General features: G+C 41.8%; 2 protein-coding genes across 2 annotated transcripts; one reads left to right on the top strand and one right to left on the bottom strand.

The window, feature by feature from the left end:
• Window positions 1–238: 238 nt before the first annotated feature.
• Window positions 239–7,861, bottom strand: retreg3 (reticulophagy regulator family member 3). Its single transcript, XM_030406702.1, has 10 exons — window positions 7,736–7,861; window positions 7,201–7,476; window positions 5,655–5,761; window positions 5,162–5,192; window positions 4,932–5,058; window positions 4,624–4,708; window positions 3,560–3,697; window positions 3,390–3,469; window positions 2,680–2,812; window positions 239–2,598 (listed from the first exon to the last, which is right to left on the bottom strand). The coding sequence occupies exons 2-10, from the start codon at window positions 7,446–7,448 to the stop codon at window positions 2,054–2,056; spliced, it is 1,494 nt and encodes a 497-aa protein (XP_030262562.1). The 5' UTR covers window positions 7,449–7,476; window positions 7,736–7,861; the 3' UTR covers window positions 239–2,053.
• Window positions 7,862–9,386: 1,525 nt separating this feature from the next.
• On the top strand, window positions 9,387–17,575 carry tubg1 (tubulin, gamma 1). Its single transcript, XM_030406703.1, has 11 exons — window positions 9,387–9,610; window positions 9,996–10,108; window positions 10,347–10,514; window positions 10,618–10,686; window positions 12,151–12,230; window positions 12,341–12,467; window positions 13,665–13,751; window positions 15,204–15,353; window positions 15,457–15,609; window positions 15,766–15,927; window positions 16,390–17,575. Exons 1-11 carry the CDS (start codon window positions 9,562–9,564, stop codon window positions 16,585–16,587), a joined length of 1,356 nt encoding a protein of 451 aa, XP_030262563.1. The 5' UTR covers window positions 9,387–9,561; the 3' UTR covers window positions 16,588–17,575.
• The last annotated feature ends 177 nt before the right edge of the window (window positions 17,576–17,752 follow it).

The following is a 17,752-nucleotide window of genomic DNA, read 5'->3' as shown; positions in this document are numbered from 1 at the left end:
CATGAAAAGGATACATTTCCTTTAAAGGCAGATTGTGGTCACATTAGATAATCTGAATGAGACCTGGATTATTAGTTTACATATTGTGTAATTTCTTTTAGAAGATGTTCCAAAGTTTCAGGGCAAATATATTGCAAATGTGTTGTTGAATGTGTCATAAATCAGTTTCTAGAATCGTCTCTTCTCGGTCAATCCCACATCTTTTACTCCCCATCACATGAAATGGCCTTAGACAGACTTAATTGCAAACATTTTATTCAATATGATTTACACATCAAAACATATCAAAAACCAGTTACAGAGAAGAAAATACACTAATATGCACATTACATTATCAAACTGACTACAGATCACTCATACTGAGGAACTTCATGGAACAGCAATGAGCAACATTCTGGTAAACCGATGGTCGAACAGCAGAGATTAATCTCTTTTTTATAGCCTCAAAATCCCCCAAACTTCCTGTCAGTGCAGTTATTCATCTTCATCTTCATGAACGTGGATCCAGCAGTTTGTTTTTGTGCTAAATCTTTTGCAGCTATGATTTTCCTCTCAAAATAAAAGTTAAAGAGAGCAGTGTGTTGTCTTCTATTAACAACCCAGCATGTTTTTTTGTTTTTTTAAAACACTTTTTTGATATATGATTTCAATAAATCTCAGCTGTGGCTCATTAAGTTTAAGTGCCAGTTCTACTTCTAAGTTTTGACATATGGACATAGTTCATCCATCAAAAGGAAATCAGGCTGACCAGCACACAAAAGCCACCTTAAACCTTTGCGTACGAACACTATTTCTTTCTTTTTTAAAAAAAAAAAGGATATAAGGAGAACTTTCTATACCAATCTTCATGTAAACATGTTTCCCCATTGAAATAGTAAAAGATCCATGAAATGAAGAAAATATTTTGATTTGTTTCTTAAAAAGTTCTGCATGACTGTCAACTACATGAAATACAAATATGGTAAAAGAAACAAGAAAAGGTGTTTAAATATTTCGAAAAAGAAAAAAAAAACACACAAAGCAGAGGGCTCATTCAAGGTATTAAACATGGACACAATATGGAACTGAGCTGTATTAAAGGGCAGGAAAATTAAAAATATGTTGACCGTACTCACAGCAAACCTGGGTTCATAAATTCAATGAACAACAAGCATAAAATCGTCATGTGCTCCTCTGGGTCAAATATCTTAAGACTGAAATGTGACTTTCTTTAAAAAATTAAAATAAAACTAGAAACAAGCTGCAAGAAAATGCATGAAAATGTCTTAATACGACAGCGGGAGAGGAAAAGAGTAAAGAAAACCCTACAGAGAAACAAGGGAAGCTTTTATCTGAATATTTTGTGTCTTCTAGAAAAAGGATCGCTGTCTAAATCCATAACTGCTGGAAAGTGTTTATTAATCTCTAACGTTTAAGTAAGTCTAACAGATCATATCCACATGCTAGTTTACAGGACAGCAGAGCAGTAATAACAACAGCAACATGAACTGCTGCTTCTTTCACAAAATGTGAGGAAAAAAGATTATTCCAATGACTACAGGAACTCAAACATGTGATGTTGTTCCTTAATGCAACAATGGCTCAGCTCAGCCAACAGGAATGTCATATTTGGTCCCATGTTAAATAGCCCTGTATGTGGAGACCTCCAGGTAGAAAATGTTTTATGGGCACTGCTGTTTGTATATATATATATATATGGTCACTAACAAAGTCCCCTTGTAATTTATGAGTGCGTTATATTACAAGGCTCGATAATGCTGGTTCATTTAATGTCTGAATGTGTTTTTTTTTTTTGTTGTCGCACTTCCTATTGCTCAGCCTACAAAGTAAACGTTTTCTGGATGAAAAGGGTTTGAAAGTACGGGAGAAAAGAGTTTGAAAAGATAGAAAAAATAAAAGACTTCACAGTGATAAACTGATGCTGATCAGAAGCGGGGCTGCTGGAACCTAAAATCATCTCTCACACACCAAACACACACTCACACACACTCATCATGTACACTCCACTTTGAAGTCAGGTGTACAGACGCACATGCTCCCACACACTTTAACCTTATTGTGGTTTACCCAACAGGCTAGACAAGAAGGTAGACCCCTGGCTCTCTCCCCGTCTGCTCCCCCCTCCTCCTCCGACGGGATCCATCTGGTTCAATTCAGACTGATCCAGCATTTCAAAGTCCTCTGCGTCCAAGTCTGTGTCCAGCTCAGAACTGGACTGCTTGCGGTAGCTTCGGTGGGCTCCAGCCCTCGGAGGGCCTTCTCTGCGGTGGGAGGCAGGAGGGCGAGGCTGCATCGCCCCCATCAGCGCCGCCTGGATCATGTTGCTGGCGATGACTCCGGCCAAGTCTCCTGTTAAATCAGAGACGGGAAGGCCGCCTAGAGAAAGTTCTGCATCAAGATCCTCCTGGTCTGAGTCCAGATGAGAATCTACATCCAGCACTGAGGCCCGGTGACTAGCCAGTCCGGATGTACCCAGACTAGGCAGACCTATGCTTGTGTCATCATCATCATCCATCAGAGTAGCGTCGGGGTTGATGGAGGGGAAGTCTGGGAGGTCTTGAGCGAAGGATTCCTCAGCGTCACTGTGCCTGTCAAAATCTGACAGACAAGGACACGTTGAGAGAGAACAAGATGGCAGAAAATAAAATAGAAGAACATCTGCAGCTCTGGCGTACTTACCCTCAGAGCCCTCTGTGAGCGGAGTCTGACCCCGGGATAGGTTAAAAGTTCCATTATCAGTGTAAGACACTTCAGCGTCAGAGTGCTCAGAGTCAGTCAGTGCAAGCTCCTTGGCAACAATGGCATCATCGAACTAGGAAAGACAGCAGTTTGAAAGGGTTAAGTATTTTCTGGGTTGCATCTAAATCTTTCAGTCAACCAGAAAGGTTTTGCCTTTGTAGTTATATTTTGGTCTGATACCTTCTGCAGGCTTTATTACACACTCAGAGACAAAAATAAACGAGCACATGATAGAAAGCACGTCATGTGGAGTTTTTAGCCCCAACAAGAAGGCTCAGATGTGCTCCAACTAACACAGTGCTGAAATAAAGTCATGGTGAATGGTTTCATGTGTATATTTAACTTACACCATTCACATTGAGAGTCTTAATTTAAGTTGCATTATATCCTCAGCTGTTAGATTTCTAACAGATTTAACCATTTGGCACAGGTGTTGATACGACTACATAAATGTTCTTGTGAGTGAAAGTAAACCTTGGACTGGTGTGTAGCATGTAGCATCACAACAACTGTCAACTGTCACACAGGAATTTTCCACTGGAGGAAAACCAGACAAATTTCAAATCTGGTGTCCATGATCATTAACGATAGTAAACCTGGCCTGGCTTGTGTTCAATAGAACAGAAAGACCACCATATTGACAGACTTACCGTTGGACAGAAAGCAGCTAACTCCTCCTCACTGTCACTGCCTTCACCCGAGGCGGCACCATGGATGGGCCTCCGCAGGACTGCAGAGCACAACAGCAAACACACAGAACTCAATGAAGTCAAAGTCTTTGAGATGAGAGGGGAACACTTAAAATCTTATGTCTACTTACACTGATTATCTATAGGCTTCGACATCATGTATCCACGAACACTGAAGTCCAGCCACTGCAGGGCCGGCTCCAGCTTCACGCACACATGCTGGAACACCCTGTGATAAGCTCCCAGAGGGGCCAGGAGAGTGGCCAACACTGGAGGAGAGGAAGAGAATACTGGGCATTGTAAAGAATGTGGAAGAAAAATCTGTAGATTCAGTTATAAACTTCAGTACATTCCTGACCAACCAGGTTCATGTCATGGATTTCCTTTTAAGACAAACTCCAAAACTAAGACAAATACCTACAAAAAAAAAGTCTTCATACAAGTCAAGTGCATATCAGCAAACCTATATTCTGACACTGATAAATCTTTGGCAGATCAATATTGGCCAATAATACAATTCAACCGACATTATACTCAACTACTTTGAATCTTTTTATGCAACCAAATTGGAACTCTGTGAAGTATTCATACAGATCTTACACAAAAATGTACTGTGACAGACTTAACTGAATAAAGTTGTTTTTTTATAGACATTCTGACTGTATTATTTCCAGAGAAGGATTATTTTAATGTTGCTGTGTTTTGGCTTTTAACGTTTTAATATTTATTGCATATATGACTGTTTTCATTTTTTACCAGTGGCTGGAACATTACATTCAGTGGTGTTAGCCTGCGTTAGCTTCAGTAGACATATAAACAAAGTGAAGCCGGGAGCAGCAGGGAGTTAATACAGACAGCACAAGCTGCTGTGGATTGTTTCAGACGTCAGCTGGCCTTGGCAGCTCTCTCCCCCCCCTCCGTCTCTCCAGCCTACACTTGTTGAGGTGAGGAGATTAGCCTGGTCTCAGCATGACCTCCTTAGCTTTCTGCCCGGCTCCCTTCACTCCTTCCTTGTGTGTCTCATCCTAACTTTAATCACCTCACAGGCTGGGCTTTGATACAGGGGCCACCACAGATCTGGTTTCACCACCTATGCAACTTTAATAGCACGAGTCAGGATGAGTTTCCCTGCCAACATGTCCCTGCTAAGAAGCCGGGATCAGTAGTTAGGACTGGTTAGACCAGTGGGACTCACCAGCCGAGTAGGATAGCACCAATCCAGGAATGTAGCGCCCAACCACAGCCAAACAGGAGAACACTCCACAGGTCATGAAGCAAAACTGACAAAGAGCAACAACATGCAGAGAATCAAATCCCTGAGATAAATTACACGTATTTGGGAGGAATTGTTGTGCCTTGACTTTGTATAATCTTGTAATTAAACATGTCAAAACATCTTTCCATATCAGGAAAAGATGCTAAGATATACTGCACATGGAAAGAGGTTTTCTGGAAACCCAATACTCATACAATATATATTTTGGTATTGTGTTTGGTCCTCACCTTGCCCGGGTTGTGTTGTTTATACTGCAGCACACTGGATGTGAGAACCACTAGACTGACCCAGGCTTCAGCCATGTGGTGGCATAGTTCAGGCACGCTGATGATGCCGGGCTGCACCAAGCCCCAGCTGTAAATGGAAAATAAATAACCCAGAGAAAATGATCAACACCGTCATCCACTTCTTTAACTTGTACAGTTATTATTTCTGGTTTGTGGATACAGAAACAAACCTCTCATGTTCTGATTCGTCCAGCTTCCTGACTGTGAAGAGAGAAAATATCCATTACATTAAGAAAACGTACTGTCACGCAAATTAATGTTACATATGCTGGATGTACAATATATATTTAAAAAAATCATCAAAATGTTGTTGCACTTTCTCTTTAAACTTGTCTCCACCCTTTAATCTCTTGGGACCTGTGTACACTTGGTACTACGTACAGTTCAAAAACAGGTTAGGACGAGAGATTAACTGTTCCAGGTGTTATACAAATCACTTGCAATGTTTGGAGCGTAGAGCTGCAGGAAGATACATATCTGCTCTGACAAAGTACATTTGCTGCAAACACAGCAAACGGGCTAATAATCTGTGAATTTAAATAAATCAATCTAAGAAAATAGAGAAAAGTGCATTCCAGGTTGGAAAGTGAAGGAAAGGTTCAAAACATGCTCGAGTCTGCAAGGCAAATATAAAAAGACCTCATAAAAAGTAACTTGCAGCACCTCTAATCACTGGCCAGATCTTATTTCTCCAGGTATCAACACAAACGAGCACTGCCAGACCAGAAGCCAACAGGAACAGGAGGCGCAGCGAGGTCAGGGCGAAGAACCTGGAGGGGAATTAAAATAGAGCAAACACATGAGCAGACAGTACTTTAAAAGTCTGCAACCAACAATCACACAACAGTTCAACAACTCTGAACATAATTCATCAAACCACAACCACTGTAAGCAATGATCTTCTGTTTCCTTCATTCATAGCAAAGTAAAGAGGAAGTTATCCCACAATTTGGTGTTTGTTACACCTATTAGTTACAGACTACTGATGCCACTGATGCATATAAATAAAATGCAGCGGTTACAAATCAGGGAAGTGCTGATGAATAAATTCCCACCCACCCATGGGAATGGAAGAGCTACAGGTTGTGCATCAAGAGGATGATATCGTATCACAGGAGTGTTTGAAGTGGTTTCCACCTATAGAGCAGAGTTGGCACAACCTGGTTTCACTTTCCCCAGCCTCAAATTTTAAACCCTGAACGTTGCTCCACTTTCAGATCACAAGACTGTAAAATTTGTTGACAACAACAATGTAACAGGATTCTGCCAATCAGCAGTTAGAGATTAACCTAACAAAGGATTTGTTGGCAGAACGAGGTATGTTGGTATTTGGGGTAGCAGTGCAATTAGTAGCCACTGTTATGATTTCCATTTGGTCGTTTGAGAAGGAAAATTCAGGAAACCTCAGTGACCTATAATCAGAGCTGTCATGATTATTCTTCATGCCTTGGTATAGGTTATGAATGCATCTCTTGGGGCACCACTGAGTGCGTACTGAAGCACATAAAAGGGAAAAGCAGGCCTGACATGCCCAGTGGTCTGATTGAATAAAGGCTTGCAGGTTGGCCAGCCCGGCTCTCCTGCTTTGTGTGCCGGGTCAGTAATTCTCACCATACAGCAATATCAAGGTCACCCAATTTAGCCAAAACGTGTCCCAGTCAAAAACTTTCTCCTACTCGTTCTGTACTTCCCAAGTTTGCATCCGACCTCATTGTAAAGCAGAATCTACTACACAAATACACTGCTATTAACTAGCATGTGCCGTGTAGGTTTGATTTAAGGAGGTCTTATACAAACAGAAACCCTGAAAGTGAATTTCCGTTTCTGTGGTGACAACTCATTGGCCTGTGAACTGCAGATACGGCTTCGATCTCCAGCCGAGCACAGTCATTCTGCAACAATGTACGTGACAATGTAAGTAATGTGGCGAATCAAGAAAACAGTTTGGATGGGAGCATCGTAAGAGTGGACACGTGTCTGACGGGTGTGCGTGTCTATTAATAGTCCCACTAGCCAGCCATCTGCGTAAGTTGGTCTTGAATTGACAGGTGAAACATTAGCATTATGTAAACTAGCTGCTGACAGTTACAGTGGCTCCCCACAACGATCAGACAATCTCTGTATTGTCTTCATGTCGGTTGCTACAACACTGAAGCAAACAGAGGCGACAGGACAAGCTTGTCGTCAAAATGTACAAAGTTCAACTCACCAGAAAACAATGTTGACCAAGATGTAGAGAAGCACACACTGAACGGGTCTTTCCCACACTAGGACGGACTGTAGGTAGGTCAGGACGGGCTCGTAGGGCCCCAACCTGGACTGAAGCGCAGCTTTGACAGCCCGTACCTGACTGTCTCTCTCGCTGGAGCATGGTCGACTTCTCAAGCAGACACTCGTCCCCTGCTTGGCTAAGCTATCATCCACGGATGCGTCTTCCATTGCCCCAGTGTGCACCATCTTAGCGTCAACTGTCGGTAAAGTAAGCCTGTAAAATAAAGACTTACAGGGAGTGGAAACCGGCAAATCGCTTGACAAGGGGAACCACAGCGCGGCGGAGCAGCTCCACTCACAACATCGGCTAACTGACCTAACGTTACGCTAATGGGTTTATAAGCTAGCAGCTAGCGACGACAACTACATCCCGTTAGCGACTAATACACCACGGAAAAAACAACTAACTATATTAGGAGCAACCATGTTATTGAAGACAATGTTAAAATATTTCAAAATGAGATGACACTCACTATTTTGTCATGTTTGCGGGAGTGAAGCTGGTGCTGTCTTCGGGAGCTGACAATATGGCGTTATCTGTTTTTCTGAACCCTCAGCAGCCCAATCACAATCCGCACGAGCCACTGTGTCATGGTACGTTCAAGTGGAATCGGAATAATGGTGTGTTTACTTGCACACTGCATTGACATATATTCGCGCCTTGAAAACCGATGATAACTGATAATATTCATTTATCTATTTTATTTCATGTTGTTTATCCACCAGGGTTTAATATGGCTCGTCACGAAGCAAATATTTTAAATTGTTTAATTGTATGTCCGATCTGTAATGCACTTTGATTGAATTAGATAAGAGAGTGATGCAGTAGCGTTATTATCTGTGTCCTAAATTTGCAATGATGAAATGGCAATTTGAAACAATTCATTTATCAAAGGTTTTTCGATGAAAAAGGTCGTCATTGTGCTGTGAATTATTTATTATATGTCGACAGTGCCCTCCGGTGGTCACAATCTGTAACTACAGCCTTTTGTAACGTTTTATTTTGAAAGATGTAACCGGAAAATACAACGTTTAACTTGACTAATGGGGTTTTGGTTGTGATTACTAGTTGTGACCACTAGATGGCAGTGAAACGCATAACTATGAGATATTAAAGAATATTTACATGCACTCGAAACAAATTAAAACGTAATATTTCCTTAATAAATATACCTTTGATTTAAAAGCAGCAACCAAAACATAGCTGACAGGTACTGGGTTTTACTTAACTCTTGCCAAATCTGGTTTCTTTTATTTCAAAATATCTGTTTGTTGTTTTTTGTATGATTATCACCATTAACAAACTTCAGCTGGAATACACCTACATTATAATCGCTGTCATTGTAATAATTAACTCCAGTAAGTGACTGCGGTAAAGTGAGCCACTGTTTTCTCCACATTGCTGCAGTTAAATGTAACCTAATGTGAACCTGTGATAGATTAAGACATCAGGAAGAAGATGGAATGATAATGAACAACTTACCTATGAAGGAATTAGTTTGGTGAAAGGTCAAAGTCAGAATAACATATAGATCTTTTGACTTGGTTTTGACCATAAAGCCAAATTTTTAAAAAAGTACAGTATTTCCGGATTTCATGCATGACAGGAGATGATATTTGGAGTTACCGACCACAACAACTAATAACAACCAACAAAGAAATAAAATAAAATAAAAGCCATAAAGCTCCCTAAAAAACAGAGCGAAGAGAGAGTTTTATTGTGACATTTCAACAAACAGGTACAGTGGGAATAAACATCCAAACATCACATCTATGAATAAGAATTGATAGGAATAATATTTTTTAATCATGGGTGTAGTTACACAATGTGGCCGCTGGAGGGAAGCAACAAATAGCATCATCTCCACGGATCTCAAGCTAACATACATACATAGCATACTACATTTCCGGTGAGGACGGTCAAAATAAAACGTAAAAATTACTGTAGGAAACGCGAAATACAAAAGAGAGGGCCTCCTTCGTTGATTTTGGGATGTATAATCGAGGACTTCATACATGTTTCCCGAACTTTTTCTGCTTTGAATTTCTGATTCTTTCTGTTTTATGACTCTACCCACTCCGACACGACAGTAGGCGGTATAAAGTTAAATTGGCGGTTTGCAAGCCGCCAATAAACCGAAGAAGAAGAAGTCCGCTTGAGCGTCACATCAGCACCAAGCGGGAAGGAGCGGGCTGGTGGTGAGACAGTTGGAGGAGCAGAGTCTACTTTTCTTCTATTATTTAGCTAGCAAGCAGCTAGCGGGCTAGCTAAATAAGGAGCAACTGAAAAAGACTGAACATGCCGCGGGAAATTATAACGCTCCAGCTTGGACAATGTGGAAATCAGAGTACGTAAAAGGCAAAGTTGATGTTGATATCGCTCACATGCAGTCGTCATAACGTTAGCCAGCGTCTAGCTAGCTAAGATGATATGTCAGGCTGTGGAATGACGCTAGCTAGCTTTGGAGTGATGGTAGCAACACGAGCTAAGATCAAAACACAACATAAACTAACGTTAACTGAACTGACGTGTGATTTATGGGCTTCTCTCATAGAATATGTAGCCTAAACACAAAGTGAGGTTAGCTGCCTGTGTATTGTCATTCAGATAACGCAGCAGTTCATGGTGCTTGACGTGTGTTATGTTGGTTTAATGAAGTCACAAACGGCTAACAGACACAACCTAACGTTCACGTTTTGCTCACCTGCTCCTCTTGTGTTTTTTTGTTCCAGTTGGGTTTGAGTTCTGGAAGCAGCTGTGTGCAGAGCATGGCATCAGCCCAGAGGGGATTGTTGAGGAGTTTGCAACCGAAGGAACCGACAGAAAGGATGTTTTCTTCTATCAGGTAACTGGTTTCAGCACTACCTCATTAAGTTCATGACAATAAGCACACATATTCAGTGTATATTCAGTCTTTACCCAGTGGTACCTATGTGCAAGTGAAGTGCAACGCCATTATCAACCACTAGGTGGAGTGATTGTAGTGCTGATGCTGAAAGTTACTCAGACCATGCAAGGGCACATCAACCTCCAGGCTGTGCAGTGTCACCATCTAATACCTGGTTATTCATAAAACTCCTCAGGCTGATGACGAGCACTACATCCCCCGAGCAGTTCTCCTGGATCTGGAGCCGAGGGTGATCCACTCCATCCTCAACTCTCCCTATGCAAACCTGTACAACCCAGAGAACATCTACCTCTCTGAGCACGGCGGAGGTGCTGGGAACAACTGGGCCAGCGGATATTCACAGGTGATCCCTGAACATGACTTTCTTTTAATATCAGTTGAAGAAATAAAAAATATATATATAATGCAATCTAAAACGCTGCTCCATCTTTTGTTTTTCCCTCAAGGGCAAAAAAATCCAAGAAGACATCTTTGACATCATTGACCGCGAGGCAGATGGCAGCGACAGTCTGGAGGCAAGTGTGCCATTTATCTCATACCAACTTCTCCCTGGGGCTGGGACTGATCGGGGCTATGCGGAATTATGAAAACCGATTTAAAAGTAATGTGATATCGTTGCATGCAGAAATACTTCGGGGCACGGTCAACCTACCCTCTGTTACCCTGCTCATGAGCAGCCCGCAACTAGAGCCTGAACCTCAAACATGCAAAATCATATCAAAGAGGTCGTTGTTTGTAGTTAATGTGTGAGTTCATTGGAGAATCTGTGGGAATAGTGGGAATTTTGTCTAAATTGTAGACTCATTGTGAGATAAAAGGCTCCTGGGCACAGACATATTAAATTTCCCTTGCTCCTCTGACTGAAAGAGTCACAAAAGCTACACTTTGTCTCTTCGTGCTGTTAATGTCTCTCTTTTTTGGTCATGTTGTGTCTCCTTATGGTCTTTTTTTGTCTAAGTGGTTGCTTTGCGTCTCTTGGTGGTGGTTACATGTCTTCTGGTTGATGTTTTGTGTGTCGTTGTCATTTCTTTACGTCTCTTTGTTGCTGATTCTTGTCTCTTTATGGTTGTTTTTAGACTCCTTCGGTTGTTTTACATCTCTTTGGTTGTTTTCACGCCTCTTTGTGGTTGTTCTCCATCTCGTTTTTGTTTTTCCAGTGTCTCCAAGTAGTTGCATGACTTTGTGGTCATTTCCATTCTCTTGATGGTGTCTTTTGTTTCCCTTTCATTTATGTTGTAGTTTTGTGTCTTTTGGCGGTTGTTTTGTCTCATTCGGTGAGATTTCGCAGGTGAAGCTCGGGTGGGGACTCTTGGGAACTTGGACTCGTGCCACTTATAAGGAAATACTTGATTGTATCCAAACACACCTTTCATTTCCTTTGAATCACTCTCGTATGTTTGTTGTGTTTAAATGCGTCCTGAAATGAGGAGCTTGATTGAAAAGTGAAAATGTTGCCAGTGCCTATCATGTTAAAACTAGCAGAGCCTTAGCCGTGCCTCACTTTTTATTCTTAGCCTCTTTTTTTTTTTTTTTTGGTGAACTTTCTTCAGCTGCCAGCCTCCTGTGAAATAACACTCGCATTTCCCCTCTAAGGTCTGCAATTTCTGTAACTCATTCACATTATGACCCCACATTATTATTGAGTGTGTGCACTCATGTGTGCATTGGATAGGAAGGTGGGCCGAGCTGCCGTGAGCGTGTGTATGTTGGCAGGGTGTGGCGTGTAGAACGTCTGGTGATAATAGCCGGGCGAGTGTAGAAGGCAGGTATTACAGGGCTGTCTTGGGGGGGGTGAGGGAGCCTATTTGTGAGGTGGGGCTGCACTCCCATTTATATAACTGCCGAGGAAGAGAGGCATTTGCTCACCCACACACATTCAGCTTTCTGCGTCAGTAGAGTTTAAGCTTTATACACACGTGGCACATGCTGTAGCTGCAAATTTGAACTGCGAGTAACGAGTAACCCTTTTGTCTTTGTAGGGATTTGTCCTGTGTCACTCCATTGCTGGCGGAACGGGCTCAGGACTCGGATCCTATCTGCTGGAGAAACTCAACGACAGGTCCACAAACACACTTGCAACTTGTTAGAAAGCGTTTTATTTCGAGCATGAACGATAACTGAACGACCGAATGTTTTCACTGAGAGTAATATACACTCTTTGATCTCCAGGTACCCAAAGAAGCTGGTGCAGACGTACTCTGTATTCCCAAACCAGGACGAGATGAGTGACGTGGTCGTTCAGCCGTACAACTCGCTGCTCACGCTGAAGAGGCTCACACAGAACGCAGACTGCGTGGTGAGCAGCAGCACTCATGAATGGATGCTGATTAGTCCCTCTGCTCTCTTTGCCTCACAACGCAGCCATGACTTGGAATAACCTCACAAGATGGCACAAAGTGACTCGCTTGTAATTGCTGCACTTGGACGAACCGAGAAGGCAAAACACATAAACACAGTAGCTAAACTGTTCCATCCTATCAGTGAGCCTGAAAAGGGATGCAAAAATGATTTTACTCCAGCAATCAGTCATATTGCTAATAAAAATATGATGTGATGTTAGACGTTACATAAATTTGGCCTTGTGTGTTCTGACGTAAACGGCAAAGGTCGGCGAATTAATGCTGGTACACATGGCAAACTGTGTTAAGACATTAGAGACATGAAAGTAGGAAATCAAAGTTTGATTAAGTTTCACAGGCCTATTACACACTGCTGCCTCGGTGCCATGAAAAAATATTTTGTTAGCAGAAATCCACAGTGCACTGGACTGCTCTTGGCTCGGCTTAATTCTGTTTTTAAGTACTTTAAAGAAATACTCCACCAAAAAAAAAATCATAAATATTATGACAGATGGTTAGTTCGCCTGCCGTGAGGCGTGTGGTTTGATAATGGGACGACACAGTTGTTACTTTTCTGTAACTTCAAAATCTCCTGGCCTGATTTGTGAAACTATACCCAGACATATGTTCACGTCCTCCTTTGTTGAAAATCTCTCTTTTTAGTTTGCTTCAGTGTTTGTGTCACAGACTAATAAAGAAGCAAACTGCAGCGCCAGCATTGAGGCATTACAGGTCGAACTTAATAAATCTCCGTCTTAAAATGGTGATTGTATTAGTCTGAGATGCTCTGACAGTCTAATGGTGTTTCCTCACTAATACCTACTTCCTGCAGGGTCTTGCATAAGGCCCTCATCTTGATTAAATTAGCCAGAGGGCTAATAGAATCTGCCCAAGAATTGGTTCCACTGTTGCAACTGTACAGTGTGTCTTTTATGTTTGAGCTCTGCTAACAACAGCACACTGTGTTGCTCCTTAAGAGGTTCCTTGACTGCGTCATTATTCCGATACCCTCTCAGTCTTCCCTTTAACACAGTAACTGTGTATTGACATTGACTGTGTTTTTGTGCTGGAGGGAATCTCTTCTTTTCTGGTTTTTCTACATTTGTCTAATAATTGCCCCCTCTCTGTGTGCGTGTGTGTGTGTTGCTTATCAGGTGGTGTTGGATAACACAGCTCTGAATCGCATCGCCACAGACAGGCTGCATATCCAGAACCCCTCGTTCTCCCAGATCAATCAGCTGGTGAGTGAGAAACTTGACTCGGTGTAACCTCCTCCAGTTGTTTTCTCTGCCTCTCAGCAGGTTTCAGCTACCTACTCAACCTGTCTGTATTTCTATGAAGGCAAATATCATGACTGCCGTAGACACGTGTCACTCACTGCAGAAATTACAGGATGCATAAACTTGTTTGGTGAGACAGTTGCACGTCAAACTGGATTTCAGCGTTCTCAGAAAAGAGTTCTACAAGGCCGCACACGCCAGATGTCATGTCAGCTTGCCTTGCAATTACAGATTTCAAGTTCAGGACTTAATGTGACAGTTAGAGGTTAAGTTCACCAGAAATGAAAATTCAGTTATTATCTACTCAACCCCGTGATGACGGAAAGCCGGGTGTTTTGTTGTCCTCAAAACATTGAAGCTTTCTCCTAAACAACTTAAGTAGATGGGGAACTAGAAAACAAGAAACATAATATGGCACCAGAGATCAAAAACTGGTTTGAAAAGATGTTATTTACACCCCTTTGTAAAGCCGGAGTCTTCACTGTAGCTGTTGAGCTATAAGTGTCTGAAGTGGGTGCGCAAGCTCATGCATGACAACGGTTTAGATTACATTTTCTTTTTTAAATATATGTTTATTTTCCGTTGTTTTTTGTACATTTTGAAACAAGTCCCCATCACCCAGTTGTCTCGGAGAATGCTGCAACGCTGTTTTGCTGCGAAGCTCCAGAAATGTTTTCTGGACTTCAAAACTTCGTCAACTTCAACTTCAGCATGGGGGAGTAGATAATGACTGAATGTTCACATTTGGGTGAACTTATCCTTTAAATAAGAATAATAAATAAAACTAACAAGGCTGTCATAGTTATACACAATAAAGGTGGTCTCATACAGCTGCGGACTGTCACTATCGGATGGTTCAGTAAGGTAGAGAACAGACATCCAGTGTAATAATAATAATAATTTCCAGCGCAGAGAGCGGAAAACTTTGCACACTAATTCGTCTCCTGCTATTTGTGTTTCTCGGCGAGACGTTAGCCTGACAGCGGGATGGTTCGGGTAGAATCTGCGCACTTTTCAGACAGCTAATGTTGCTATACCTTTCATAAAGAGATAGTACTTTGTAAACAAACTCAGACTCTGGTGTAGATGGGACTGTTGGCTTCACTAGGAGATATCCCGAGAGACACCTGGAGTCATAAATGTAATATGACAGCTGTCTTAAGTCATCACAGAACCGTAAACTAAGATGTGAATAGTTTGACTATTTGTGCACCTGCTGAAGTTGACGAGACTGTAAAGAGACTTAAGCCCGCTGTCATCAAAGTTATTTATAACTTAAAGTAAACGCGCATACTCTAATAACTCAATGAATCAATAGAATTGATGTGATGTATTGCACAGCTGCAAATCCTTTTCTTACCCGACTGTGGTTGATATAAAGCTTTGTGTCCAACTGCACCTTCATACACGCAGGTTTCCACCATCATGTCTGCAAGCACAACCACTCTGCGATACCCAGGCTACATGAACAACGACCTTATTGGCCTGATTGCGTCCCTCATCCCCACACCCCGTCTCCACTTCCTCATGACTGGATACACACCACTTACTACTGACCAGTCGGTGAGTGCAGACCTGCTGCAATATCTGCAAAATGTTTGATGTTAACCCAGAACCAGTGGACTTTTAGGGGAATGTTTTGATCTGTAAATGTGCTGTGTTTCAGGTTGCCAGTGTGAGGAAAACCACAGTGCTGGATGTGATGAGGAGGCTTCTGCAACCCAAGAACGTGATGGTGTCCACAGGAAGAGAGAGGCAGCCGAGCCACTGCTACATCGCCATCCTCAACATCATCCAGGGAGAGGTGGATCCCACACAGGTACGACCGCACAGTACCTCTCCGAATGTCTTAACACTTCGGAGAGTATGCAAACTAATTTTGACTGAAGGTTGGAAGAAGTATATAGATCCTCAACTTAAAGTAAAAGTACTCAATAAGTCCTACAGTCAAAATCTGACTTAACCCTCTGTGTAGGTTCATAAAAGCCTCCAAAGGATCCGGGAGCGTAAACTCGCCAGCTTCATTCCCTGGGGTCCCGCCAGCATCCAGGTGGCTTTGTCCAGGAAGTCTCCGTACCTCCCCTCGGCCCACCGAGTCAGCGGCCTGATGATGGCCAACCACACAAGTATCTCCTCTGTAAGTGCTCGTCTTTCAGTTATGTTCTACTACAGTGACTATTTATACAGCAGAGACCCGTGTCTGTTTGTATCTAAGTCAATACTTCAGGATATACGTTGACCTGAAACTGAAGTTGAGTCACCACAGCAGCAGTTCGAAGGGAAGTCCGCAAAAATAAGTGAATTCCTTGAAACTGTAGATGCTTTCCACCTTTTTTTTCTGCTTCAGAACCAACGCTGTTAAGTTGCAATCCTGTGATGTCATTGTATTACTTAATCTGAGGTGATTGAGAAAGCAAAACTTTTTTTCCCATTGTTTTCGGCCTTAAATTTAAGGGGAAATTACAGTCATCCAAGGAAATGAAGTCATTGATTCCATTTCCTGTCTGGTAACATAGAGGTAGAAACAGAAAGTTGGTGAGTTTTAAAGTAGCCTGATAGGTTTCAGGTTCTTGATGTCCTCTTTGTTGATGTCCCACAGCTGTTTGAGCGGACGTGCCGGCAGTATGACAAACTGCGTAAGCGTGAAGCCTTCCTGGAGCAGTTCCGCAAAGAGGACATATTCAAGGACAACTTTGACGAGCTGGACAACTCTCGCGAAGTGGTGCAACAGCTGGTGGACGAGTACAGTGCAGCCACGCGGCCTGACTACATTTCCTGGGGAACGCAAGAACAGTGAACAGACTTTTTGTCTTATAACTCAACTTCAAACCAACCAGTCAGCATACATGGTTAGCTAGTTTATTCTAACTCGACTCATGCCCTTCCCCTTTTCCACTTTTCCTCTTACATACAGGTGACCCAAAATAGACAGGTATTTGGCTTTAGCTGTTTCTCTGAAAACAATATTTATTGGCTTGTTCATAGCATGTAATAGTTTAAGTGTGTTTGTGTCTCAAAATTGAAAAGAGACTGAGGGATGAGTGTTAACACCCCACTGTTCACCAAAAAGCAAAAAAGTGACAGTGTTATTTTTGGACTGCATCACATCCTGGAGCGTCTCCATCACAGTTCAGATAAAACAATCCTTACCTAATAGTTCAGTGAAGTAAGAGTACTTAAATATGTGTTGTACAAAACAATCTATAAATGTCTGTTAATAGTTATTTCCTTTCTCCTGAACTCACCCTCCCCCTCCTTTTTTTCCATCAACGTAAGACAACCTGTTGCCTTGTTTTGGTCTATTTTTATACTGAGTACAGTAATTTAGTTTTTGTGCAGTTAATTTACAGTAAAAACGTCCACCGCCTACAACATGATTGCCTTGAATAATAAGAGTATCTTTGACAGAAAGTGCCGTGTGATGGTTAATGCAGGTTTCTGAAAAGGTGCTTTTTACCGTCTGTCTGCTGCTGGTACACACTGCTCATTTGTTTCCACTGTACATGACCAACAAGAATGTCAAGTTAAAGTTGGGCTTTTGCCAAAAAATGATGTTAATAAAACACCTGCCATATACACCTACAGTAGTCACCTACAAATAGAACAAGTTTGCACAGATAAACAAGGATGGATCTCATTTTAACATCTCTATAGCTGTAAATAAACTTTAAAGAATAGCTAGTTCTCTGGCTTCCTCTGTATTCTCTGAAATGAATATACTGTCTAATGTTGCTTTGCTTGTTGGACCTGTTTAAAATAATGAATAAACACGTTTTCTATTGCTTTGTATTAGTTTTTTTATGTTTCTGGTGTCATCTGAAGATACACTACAGCATGTTTTCCATAAAAGGTCATTTTATGTTCCATTAGTCAAATCTACGAAATAATAAAACACTTTTTTTCTACACCTGGGGCTTTTGTGTCCCAGTGGCTGTTCATCTAACTCAGTTAAGGCTCATTAC

Source organism: Sparus aurata, chromosome 23, assembly GCF_900880675.1.
Source record: "Sparus aurata chromosome 23, fSpaAur1.1, whole genome shotgun sequence".
NCBI lineage: Eukaryota > Metazoa > Chordata > Actinopteri > Spariformes > Sparidae > Sparus > Sparus aurata.
The sequence above is the reverse complement of the archived record's forward strand: the minus strand, read 5'-3'. Positions and strand labels throughout refer to the sequence as shown.